Consider the following 12544-nt stretch of genomic DNA (forward strand, 5'->3'; position numbering starts at 1 on the left):
GCAGGACACATAAAAATTACTTGGAATTTATTAAGACCCGTCTCTTTCTTCAAATAGTATTTCCAAGTGAATCACCTCGCGAAACAAATTCTCTTGTTTCTAAAGTTTCTAAATATTTGTACATTGGACAGGTGGAAGAACAATAGGACACGTAGTCCCCTACTAGGTTCAACCATCTAAACCCAACCCACCCCTCCCACCCCGGGGAAGGACATCCATCACACAGCAGGGCAAGGCATCAAGACGATTAAAAACTTACATATCTTAAATAACATAACTCAGGCTGAGTAATACTAATGTACCTCCTTTAACTTAGTAAGCAAGGGCCAGCCCCTACTAAATAAGACAAATTACGAAATAATCCATGACAAAGCCACTTGCAGATGTGACTACCAATACAAAGAAACCAATGAAAAAATATTTTTACAAAATGAAGAAAACCTAGTTCTTTGTCTTAATCTCAACAAGCCATATATTGGAGCGAATCTCGATTGAGTGTCGATAAGCTAGACGAAAGTAAACAAACGGCCGATTATGACACCGAAAAAAAATCTAAGAACCCAAAATAAAACCAAGTAAACTACTCGAAACCCTAGAAAGTACGAGTTTCATTGGCTGAGAGTGCCCATGGTTTTCTGAACCAGTCAAAGAGCAATGAAAATTATAAGGTAAAAGTATTTCCCGATCACATTAGACACTCATTTGAAATTTGCTCCAACGGCTAGTTTTTGAACCGTAAACTACGTCAACTATTTGTCTGGATTTCCCGCATATGTTCGCCAATCCCTGTGATCGATCTTAGTAACAAAGGGAACATTATCCCGCATCAACAAAACAGTCAACTTACTGCGAGGACACTTCTAATAATGAAACTAGATTTTTTCATTTCGGCCAGTAAGTTGGAATCTCTCCCACAAAAGTAACCAGTCTTAAATCTCACCACGAGACCTTCAAAACAGCCTTGTGTTTATGGTGTGATAACAACTACATATTTATACATTGAAATGAAAAAACACTAAATGTTCACAATGACAATAACACGCTTTTCATTTTTTTCCCAAAAATTTCTATTTACAATTTTTTTACGAAAAGAAACTTAAGATGATGGTGTGCTCATGCTGAGAATGAATGTCATAAATAACGAAGATATGGAATTCATAAAAATAAATGTACTTTGAAGATTCACGTTAACCATCCCACTATTCCACTAAAGCTCCTGTCAGTTATGTGCCCCAGGGGCTACGAATTGTACCTTATCTACCTCATGTCTAATAATTTTAAACATGGGAAAAAATCATATATACCAAAGGAGCACAATGCACCTCCCCAAACAGAGTTCAAACCAGAGTCTTAACTATCAAAGTGGATAAACTATATAATACTGTTCGATCCAAATAGAAAATTTCAAGGAAGCAAGTAACGTTCTGTTTTTTTGTCTTGATAATAGCCGGTACACCGCCAATTGTTTCCTTCTTCTTCTTTTTCTGTTTATTTAAAAAAGTACCCAATACCTAAAACATTTATCAAAAACAGTTCATATGACAGTTGTCTCATTAAGTTAAAGTTCCTTTTCTAGATTCTCCCTATGAATCTAAATTCGTTAACGTCTTTTTGCAAGTTCATTCCTGGTTCCATTTCGTCAATGAAAAACTGCAGGGTAAACATTCTCTTGCGTTGAAAACAAACTCAAAAGAATTAGATCCAATTACATAATTGTACAGATCTGCGGTGTTTGATTGGTTGATACCGCACTTTTCGTGCGAGAAAACAAACCAGTCAGAAATGTGTTGGACTCGGTTAGCAGATGCGATTAGCACAAAGTCCAACGAATTGAATTTAAGTTGAAGTCGAGGGATGAAAAAGTTAAGCCTTCGAATTCAAGAAGTCTGCTTCTGCAATCGAAGTTCGGAAACACGCCGACGTCAACCAAGTGGTGACCTCATCACTTTACCCGCAATCCACCACCACTAAACTTATTTTAAGTTCGTTAGCAGGCAAGAGCGATAATCAGACTCGCACACATTTCCATGAATTCCATCGTGTGATGTGAGCCAGTATGACTCATGAAACTGTCGGAGTCTTTGAGGCTGTTAAACGAGGAGTTTGCAGACGATTTTCTGGACGACTTTCCCGATAGTGTTCCTTCTGAGTGTTCTGGAGGGTTTTCCGGGGTGGGAATGCTTTTGAAGTCCAGGAGATAACTTTTATGATCGACCTGGTACAACTGAACGGCGATCTTCGTCTAAAGTAAGAATAATGGATATTAAACTAAAGCCTTTCGTGGTTTACAACCTGCATGCCGCTACAATGATCTGGTCATTTTTCTCAAAGTAATGAAAAAAATGTTGATAACAAAGAAATAAAAATCTGCCACAGCAAAACGAAAAAGCTAAACCCTTTGATCCCTAAGAGTGACCAGCATCTAATTTCTCCTTACAATATCACCCCTGAATCACTCATTGAGGTCAGGAGAACAGAGAAAATGATCACCGACTAAAAACGCTCTTGATTGTTTGACAAATTCTCCTCGTACGTACCACAGGAAATGTATAGAGAACAGTATGGAGAATATGCATACTGATTTCAGGGTGTACAAGGGCTAAGTGGAATTACAGGTACTTACAAATTTTCCAGTAATCCTGTTTCTTCGAAGCACTCTTAAATTAAAGGGGTTTATGATTTTCCACTCCTAAAAGGACAGCAACAGAGGATAGGCGTTATTCATGAAATGCAAAAAATACTACTTGGTAAGGGGGCATATTCCTTCAACACAGAGTTTTAAACAAATACGTCATAAAATCCCTCTCGAAAGAGGTCTGTGTTCCCTCCAAAACACTTTTGTGGACTAGTTGGATTAGTCCTACCCTACTGCAGTAATGCAGTGAAAAATGGTTAGATGAGTTGGCAATATCCAGAGTGGATATGATACTTACATAACCTAACGACATCATGGCGCGGTACACTTCACCCATAATATCATTTGGCTTGCTCTGTGATCGAATGCCTGCATGTGAAAAAAAAAAAATATTTTAACATCTAATTTATCTACTTCAAAGCATTTTTTTAACATAACTAAAGAGCTACATAGCCTTCCAACACCTTTCCACTTATTCAGTGGACTTCAAAATTATTTTTCTACCTCTGCGAAATTACACTTGGTTAAATGTTAAGTCGCACTTATAGTTGGCTTTCTCTCTCTCAAGGTAAGCTACAAAATCAGGGCTTTGTAAAAAGGATAATCTAAAAAACGACTGCGCTCAAAGACGCAGAACAAGGCTTGCCTCTAGGCATAGCAAGAAAACGCCCAGTTCAAATACTCAAAACATCCTAATGGTCATCACAAAGGTAAATTTTATGGTTTCTCCCTCTCAAAGTAACAACTGCAACTACATTCTAATGTTTCAATTAGTGCAAAGAACCAAAGCAAGCAAATTCACATCTTTTCTTGTATTTGTTTGACCAGTTTTATGTACAGTAAGGGCCGTAAAAGACCCTATAAAAGTTTCTGCGGCAACACTTTAACGTTGAGATTTAGACAGTGAGAAGGTTGAATCAGTTTCTGTGCAACAAGGAACCCTAAATCTACAGTATCAGAGTGCCCATACTTCCTGTGTTAACCTACCCAAATGCCACTTCGGTCGCTTTCCAAGTGCCAGCCTCAGGTATGGGATTTTTTTTGAAGGTGTTGTTGGATTAGAATCTGAAAAAAAAAAATGAAGGGAAACCATAGCCTTCAGATTGATTACAACCAAACACAAAAACATTGGTTAAAACAAAAATATGTGAATGGAAAAAGAGAAGAGTTGGAAATACAGATGTCACTGGCATTGATTCCAGATAAGGGAATTCTGCAATCAAATGCCCTACAATCAATGCAGACCAGTGTTCATGAAATTTAGACTCAAATACAATACAAATTTTATCCACCAATCATAAATAAAAACTTGTTTAAAACAATGTTTTAAAAGATGGCAAGGGGGGCCTCCAGAAAACACAGGGCTTATATACAAGGGAGGCCTCCTTACTAGAAAAAGAAAAAACATGTATGCATATTTAACGGTTACCACCAATCTTAGTGGTCATTAGATCTATCAATTTAATAATAAAAAAAAAAAACTCTGAAGACATCTTTTAAAAGAAGCAAAAGTTTCAGAATGCTTAAAATCATCTCTATTGTCAGGAGCAGTTAATGAAGAAAAGACATGTGAGGTTCTCCACTTTAAGGAAAAGAGTTTAAAGAAAACAATACTAGAAATCACAGAAACAACAACAAAACCCTGGAAGCTTTTAGAGTACTTTCTCATTTAATGCAATATGAGCAACAACAAAAATAAAGACTTACTGGATCTTGCTTTATTCGTGGCTGTATTGGGAATGCTTTCACTTGAAGACATAGCACTTCGCTGAAAAAGCAAACATTTAAGAACTGAGCCTTCTAGTGCCTTAGTCACAAGTGTTGGGATATTTATAAATCATGATTTCTACTCCTCCTAAAACCTGTGTGAAGTTGATGGAGCATTATTTTTATGTCTCAGAAGTTTGCCTCATGGTAAGACTTCACCTTGAAAGGGGGGACTGAGGTACCAAGACCTATGCTATTTTGTAAATCTTGAAATAAAATGGGATGTTTATAAGAATTTGAGAAACAAGAAATCAAACACAAACAAGGAAAATTTGTCTGCCATTCCATTCTCTTCTGGTAAAAGATCCTTTCCTGCTGTGGAGATTTGGGAGACAAAAGACACAACAATGCCACAAAACATATTTACTGTATACAATAACAAACAGAACTCACCAAAGGTGATGCTGGTTCCTTCACAAGGAAGGAGGATATGGGAGGTGAAATAGATGTGAAGAAGTCCTTTACATTGCCCTCTCCTTGAGCTGTTGCAAAGAAAATCAAACATCAATCGATGCCTTTGTTAGTCCATGACTGGTCAGAGCCTATTTATCACTATCTCAAAAAAATAGACAAGAAAAAATGCAAAAATAAGGCACACAATAAAAAAAGATTACCAGGTACTACAGATGATTAAAGCTAAATAAAATTGCAATGTTTTGGGGATGAATAAAATAACAGAGAAATAACGGGAGTGGTCATATGGTTTTTCAAAACTTTCAGTGTGTGATTCCATTTGTACCTCTCTCTGTCCTAGATTGCCCCAAACAAAAGTTACATGCACCAACCCCCTAAAGCTACACTTTACATATAAAATGGCAATTATAGGTGTGTATCAAGACCCTAAGATTGTCAGCAAATTGTGATAGTGACCTTTCAAAGAGCATGAACTGCAATGGGTTGCAACCTAGTTTTCTTTTCAGTAAAAAATTGGCATGTCACAAGCATAATTCTTTCATATACAGGGTATCTTTCCCTCTAAATACTGCCATCCTGAAGAGTAACATAAAAAAAAACAACTTAGTTTCGTTTTATGAAACTGCCAACATTTCTGCTGGACTCACTCACCTAACATTTTCATTCTCTTGTTGTCCAGTATCAGATGATAAGCAATCTTCAGTTGGTCATGAGGATCTCCATTTTTTATTGCCCAACGAACATCACTTTCGCTACAGTTTAGTTTCTGCATAAACAATACATTACAATGTATTTGCCAACTTTTGTCACTGAACAAAACCACTCAAAGTTGCAGTTGTGTAATATTCAGTTTAGCATGAAGTTAAAAAGTCTCTGACATGAAGTAATTTGAGTAAAAGCATCAACGTGCACATGTGGACCCAGTTTTTCAAAGAGCGGACAAGGCCATCCATCAAGGAAAGTTTTATCAAAGCACACTCAGCACTATCCACCAAAAGGAGATCCACTCAGTGGATACATTATCTATGCTTCGAACAACAGGGCATAGAGATCTCATGCACTCATCAGTGTAATCCAAAAAAGAAAGAAAAGGTTATACTAATTGTATAATATAGGTTGGTTACTCAGCATATGGAGTCTGTTAGCAAGCATAAGGTGATCTACACTTCTGATTAGTTCCTACACTCCTGATTACGCCAGTGCAAGTACATCATTCAGTGACAGAATCCTTTTAATTAAAACTTTCTCAAACGAAATATTCCAAGAAAAGTTACACACCTCACACACTGATGCTAGGCACTCCTGGTCTACCATATCACTTTCTAAGCAAGACGATGGGAACAGGTAAACTGGGAGATCCTTTTTGAACCAATCATGATTCCTAAAAAGAAAAAAAACAAACAAATCAAAAACTTGAAATTTTTGTTGAGTAGAATATTCTCTTATGGGCTAACACTATATATGGAATCTACAAAGCAGTAAACCAGGGATTGGTACATGTAGTTGTTCGTTTTAAGGTTATCGCAAATAGATGCATTCTAAGCTCAATGCTGGAATCTTTCCAGGACTCATCGGCTCTTAGAATACAAGCTTTTTCCTATTCACCTGGACCTGCACTAGTATTTTATGTAAACAAGTCACCATTATAGGAAAAATAAAATAAATGGGATTCAGCTGTAGACATTCAACAAAGTGGCCTTGCTTGTTCATTGCTTTTCAGGTTTAAATTTGATGTTAGATTGTTGGTTCTTGTGGAAGGAGGATAATGAGAGGACCCAAAGAAAACAACCCTGAGCAAGGATGGGAACCAACATGTCAAACCAAGCTTGGGAAATGAACCTAGACCACAGCAGTGGGAGGCCAGAGTTCTCACCACTGCACCATAACTCCTGCCCTAACAGTAAACTTACTTTATTTGCTGCATTGTCGCTCTCTTCATGGGATCAACTTGTAACATTGATGATACCAAACTGCTTGTCTCTGATGACAGATGTGATGGTATATAAAATACACCTCCTACAAAGGGAAAATAGGAAATAGTTAGAGCACAAAATACAGTTTGAAGTAGAGGCAGCTGTAGGCAGCTGTCTGCCTACACACCAACTTTTAAACCAAAGAGTTAGGGTTTGGGAGCTTGCTGGAATAATGCGTCATTTCCTTGGATAAGAAATTTTTCTCTCAGAGTATCTCATATCACACCATCATATAAATACAGGAGGAAGCAATGATTATTTAAAATGAAGACTGTCACCAAAATTAATAATGGAAACTACATCTAATACAGTACTTCTTGTAAAGTTTACAAACCTTTAATTTTTTTGAATAGAGTCGGAATATGTTCGTCATCAAAGGGAAGCTGAAAAAAATTATTTTGAGCAAGTAAAGAACTTTTAACTTATGTAAAATTACCATAGCTGTGGTAATAATGTTGTATACAGTAATATCTAAAATGCAAATGCTCTTGATAAAAACAGATTCAGGTTAAAAAGATTGTTGATTATTTTTTACATGTAATTTACTTTCCCAACAAGGACTATAATGTATATGCACATGATCCTTGCAGTAAAGCACTATTTTAAGCAATAGTGAAAATCAGACCTTTTTAAAAAATTCAGGCCTGTACAGGATTTCAACCACTGACCTCTATGATACTAGTGTAGCCCTCTACCAATTGAGCTAACAAGCCAACTAGGAGCAGGCCATCAAAATGGTAGTCAAACCCGCATAAGGAAGAACAAATTTAACCATTCAACTCCCAAGATCTGACTGTCAATTCTCCCTTGTAACTGCTACAAGTATACCTTTCCTTGTAACTTGGTTACAAGAATTTGATGTTCAATCAAGGTTGCAACTTCTACTTGATAGGTTTGAGTATTCTCATTACCTGTTTGCTGGATTATGTATGGATTTTATAGGGAGAAGTTACAGGTTAATCACATCTGGGAGTTGAAGGTTAACTTAATCTGTTTGAAATCATCTCAACATGGATTTCTTTATTATAAACAAAAATTTATACAATAATGATTGACAAAAAGAAATGATTTATACTTACACTTCCACATAAAAGGGCATAAAGAATCACCCCACAGCTCCATATATCTACCTCTGGACCAGCATAAAGTCTGGAAATTTAAATGAAAAAATTTCAGTCACTAACTTAGCATAAATCCTCTACAGCATACTTTTCCATAAATCCAGATTCCAAAATAAAAGTGTTCCTTTCTGATTCAGCTCCCCTAACAACCTTTTTTCAAAAAGAACAAACACTAAGTAATTTCTCTCAATTATTTCAGACTGCAAAAAGAATATGGTTTGATCTATTTTAATCTTCTTATTATTTCACAGAAAAAGTCCTTCACCATGCTGTCTTACTTTCCAGATATGACTTCAGGGGCTGCATAATTTGGTGATCCACAACTTGTTCGTAGGAATTCACCATCTGTCATCATGTTAGATAATCCAAAGTCTGCTATTTTTACATTTGCTTGGGCATCCAGAAGGAGATTCTCAGGTTTAAGGTCCCTTGAAAATGTCACAAAAAAGATACTTTTATTAATCATTGTATTTAGTATTGTTAGTGAAAAAAAAGAAAGTCATCTAGAGCTTGGTGTATGATTCTTGATTCTCCAAAACTTTACTAAAACGCTTTAATGATTACAAAGTCTGGGGCTGTGTGAGAATTTATAGATGGCATTCAAGACATTTTTGAGAAGGAAAGCAGAATTTCCCCTTCATTACAAAATTGTATATTCAAGTGGTATTCTACATAAACTAAATCACAGCATTTTTGAGGCTTGGTTTTCATTATGATTTTAGAAACTGAATTCACAACAGCTTTTAAGCACCTAATCTATTGGCAGGTAATAAAGTATTAACAAATCAGAACAGGTATAACAATATTATCAAACCTATATAAACAGTATCTAAAAAAAATAACCCTACCTGTGGACTACCATATGTCTATGGCAGTAATCCACTCCAGATATGATTTGCTGGAAAAATCTTCGAGCCTCCTTCTCTTGAAGCTAAAATTAATACACAACCAAAAATCAAAGATGAGTTGAATGCAATTATAATACAAATACTGTATCTAGAATTGGATGATATGAAAATAAAGACAGTCTGGATTTTATCCACCATCTAAATTATTGTGTACTGTATTACAATATATATCATTCAGTCAGGTCGTACTAGTAGCAAGTAGGATAAATATTGTAAGAAATATACAACTTTTTTTAGAGACATGTTTCGGCATGCATGCGTATGCCATCTTCAATCAGTGAGTAACTGAATGTGAGTAATTATATAACAGACAAGTAGATGAATATTATATTTACAGCATGATGTAATACAAAAGCAGGTACTAATTACAGCCTGACAACAAACATGAAATTAAAGGTGTGAACTAAAATGCTAGAAAGATGTTACAATGCTGTAATTGTTTGTCAAGTTCAGGTTTGATCTTATTTATATAATAACCTTCTTTGAGTTTTAAATCAATTGAGTTGTTGGCAGAATCCAGGGCCCAGTTGTTCGAAGGCTGATTAGTGCTAACCCACGTTTAAAATTTAATCCAGGTTTCTATATTTCTCTGTTCAAAAGTGGTTTCGGGATGATTTTTCCCATTTTATTAGAGCATTCAATTATCAAACTGTAGACAAATGGAATTAAACGGAAGTTTTCTTTTTAAAGCTTTCAGATCTGAAATCAAATTTCAAACTAATCCTTGGTTATTTTAACCTGCCTTTGAACCCAGCTCAGAATACTAAAGCAAGAAAAGGAGAATTTGTTCTTACAAGAAGGAGATGATTGTGTTAAAATGCTTAAAAATATGCGAGTTTTTATTCTATATATTCTACAGTATATATAATTATTATATATACAGAACAATCAATCCTTTGCTTCCTGATATCAGTATGCATTTTCTCCATACTGTTCCTTTTACATTTCCTAAGGTCAGTGCTTGACACTAACTTTTCAACTGACTAGCCAAGTGGCTAGTGACATCTTAGATGTCATGGCAACTTCAGTTTATCTACGAGCCAAACTGGCTGGAGGAAATCAAGAACCACTAGCCAAATTGAATTTCCACTGGTCTGCGGCTAGTGGGCTACGGTTAGTGCCAAGCCCTGTAAAGTGCTGACAAAGAGGATTTACTTAGTAATCAAGAACTTTTTTAACAGTTAGTTTTGACTTAAACATCTGATTGAGGGCTGACAGTGAAAGGAGAAAATAGGTGCTGGTAACTCCAAACAACTGTGGCCAAATTAAGGAAACCAGAAAGAGGAAGAGGTGCTTCAGCTAAATTTGAGATGGGGTGTGCAGATGAGGCATTAAGATCTTGACTCAAATCCTGTCAGCAGAAATACAATGCAACATCTTTAGCTGTGCACTTCGGTTTGTAAAAGATCCATAAACAGTACACTACCTTTCCATGTTTAAGGATGTAGTCGAACAATTCTCCTCCAGATACATATTCCATTACCATAAATATATCAGATGGAGTACTGATCACTTGATATCTACAGAAAAAATTAAATCATTAAGTTATAGATATCCGTTAGTACTGATAGTTGTGTTATGTAAAAATATGGTTCAAATATTTATTTGGTTTTGGTTTTTGGAACAGGTTAGATTTTTCTCCTTTTCTGACTTGAAATCATTACTGTCATAAGAAAAAATCAAACTGGTATGAAAAATTTAAATAGGAGGAACATCTTTGCCATGAATACTCTAGTAATGAGCTCCTCTTCAGGCAACAATCAACACTGACTAGATAAAAGGAAGGAAATGAAACAATGGAGTCAGAATATGCTTGAAACCAGCAGCAGAAAACCTGCTCAGACTGCTGAAATAAAACGCTACAAATGTACTTTAAAAACCCTTTAATTCCCATGCATGACCAAGACAGAATTTCTCCTTACAATAACGATACAATATCAAGCAGACAAGTGATGAGAATAAGAAAAATACCAAATATGGGATTATTAGATGATCCAATACCAAATTCTCCAAACCAACATCATAAGAATTGTATGGAAGAAACTAAGGAAAAATACTAATGAGATCTTGGGAGTCAAAGATCCAGCTGCAGCACACTCTTGCCAGTCCACATGAAAATGACTGCTGACCAGACAAGCCTGCCTAACAACAGGCTTATCAAGGAAAAAAAAAACACTTCTGTTAAATTGTCTCATCATGAATTCTTAGTCTTTTTCTCAAGCTTTTTCTTAGTTTGTTATTTTATGTGCATCTATTTTGTTTTTTAAATTTGCTTGTTTGTTCTTATATCTTTACTTTATAAATACTAAAATTGACTTACAATTTTATGATATGAGGATGTCTAAAGAGTTTTAAGTTTTGAATCTCCCTCCTTATTTTGCCGACAACATCAAGATTCTTGATCTTCTGTCTGTTAAGGATTTTCACACCTACTTTGTGGCCTGTCAGCTGATGAACTGCCACTGAAATTAAAGCAAAAATTACTAATAACTATCAACATAATTAAATTCTTTTGCAGGATGCAGATGTGAAATCTGGTAATGACCTTGTAATCTGTGGCTCACTGAGAGAACATCAGAGTTCAAAATTCAAAGGACCAGGGTTCAAAAGAGCTCTTTAGCTCCCACATGTATGTTTTGTTTCTCACTTTCAGGTCTCAAGGGAATTATCAGCTTTATCCTTTGCAAAATTATGCAAACATCTGCATGTGACCCACAGGAAATTTGAGAGAAACAGTTTGTTGCAGTATAAGTGAACAAAACATACAAGCTAGATAGGTCTGTTCCCAAAAAAAACTCAAGATTTTTTAAAGCACCTTTATTCATTCCCATAACAAGATCAAAATTAACCATTTTTCCTCTTGTAATCATACACGTAATTTATTGTTTACTGGATGTATATCTCCATGAATTGATCTAAACCCACAAAAGAGATTATGAGCAATAACAAAATTAAGTGCATATTTGCTTAGTCATTAATGCTTCCACGAAAACAACAGCGTGAGCTTCCGAATTTGGTCGTAGCGAGATGAAACGAATATGCCTGGTCAAAGTCCACAAACTTTGGATCTTCATGATACAAAAAAATGCCCCCAAAGATATTTCATTGTTGTTTAGAGGCAAAACAAATCTTAATCTAATAAATATGTGAAATTTTAGACAAGTATACAGAAAATAATTTGGAAAGAATTCTCATGAATAAATTCTGGGGGATTTGAAAACTAGTCCAATACAAATAATTACACACAAATCGTAAACAATATTAACACGCACACCCTGATGGAATATTAAAAGTTATCTTTCGATTTTACTTTTCACTAACACTTTGGCGATTCTTAAAACTGGCTTAGTGGTAATACAATAACCTTCTTCAAGAGCTGCTGTAAATGGTTGCGAATTTAACGCATTTATGACATCGTTTCACCGGTTGTAGAATACTCCGCGTGTGACACTAGTGAATGCAAATGACTGTAAACGTGGATCGAAACACGAACGACCACTGTTTCACCTTTAAACCCACAAAAAAAAACCTGGAAAACAGCTGTCAGTACTTACATTTTACTTTTCCAAACGTTCCAACACCCAAAGTTGTTCCAAGCACATAATTTCCGATACATAATTTCGCGTTGATAGTCTGATCTCTGCGCTCTTTGGCCGCCATGTTTGGGTAAGGAATCACGTGGTCCACCGCTTTCCTTCGGCGTCCAACAAGGAACCGAGGCATTGT

At 35.8% G+C, this 12544-nt stretch overlaps 1 protein-coding gene across 1 annotated transcript; it reads right to left on the reverse strand.

Moving 5' to 3' along the window:
* Positions 1-6: 6 nt before the first annotated feature.
* Positions 7-12541, reverse strand: LOC111336740 (5'-AMP-activated protein kinase catalytic subunit alpha-2). Its single transcript, XM_022942887.2, has 16 exons — positions 12373-12541; positions 11139-11280; positions 10245-10338; positions 8759-8841; positions 8189-8338; positions 7869-7938; positions 7124-7172; positions 6727-6832; positions 6095-6197; positions 5468-5582; positions 4796-4884; positions 4343-4403; positions 3623-3700; positions 2934-3004; positions 2624-2689; positions 7-2242 (listed from the first exon to the last, which is right to left on the reverse strand). The coding sequence occupies exons 1-16, from the start codon at positions 12539-12541 to the stop codon at positions 1988-1990; spliced, it is 1701 nt and encodes a 566-aa protein (XP_022798622.2). The 3' UTR covers positions 7-1987.
* Between the last annotated feature and the right edge of the window lie 3 nt (positions 12542-12544).

Source organism: Stylophora pistillata, chromosome 11 (genome assembly GCF_964205215.1).
Source record: "Stylophora pistillata chromosome 11, jaStyPist1.2, whole genome shotgun sequence".
NCBI lineage: Eukaryota > Metazoa > Cnidaria > Anthozoa > Scleractinia > Pocilloporidae > Stylophora > Stylophora pistillata.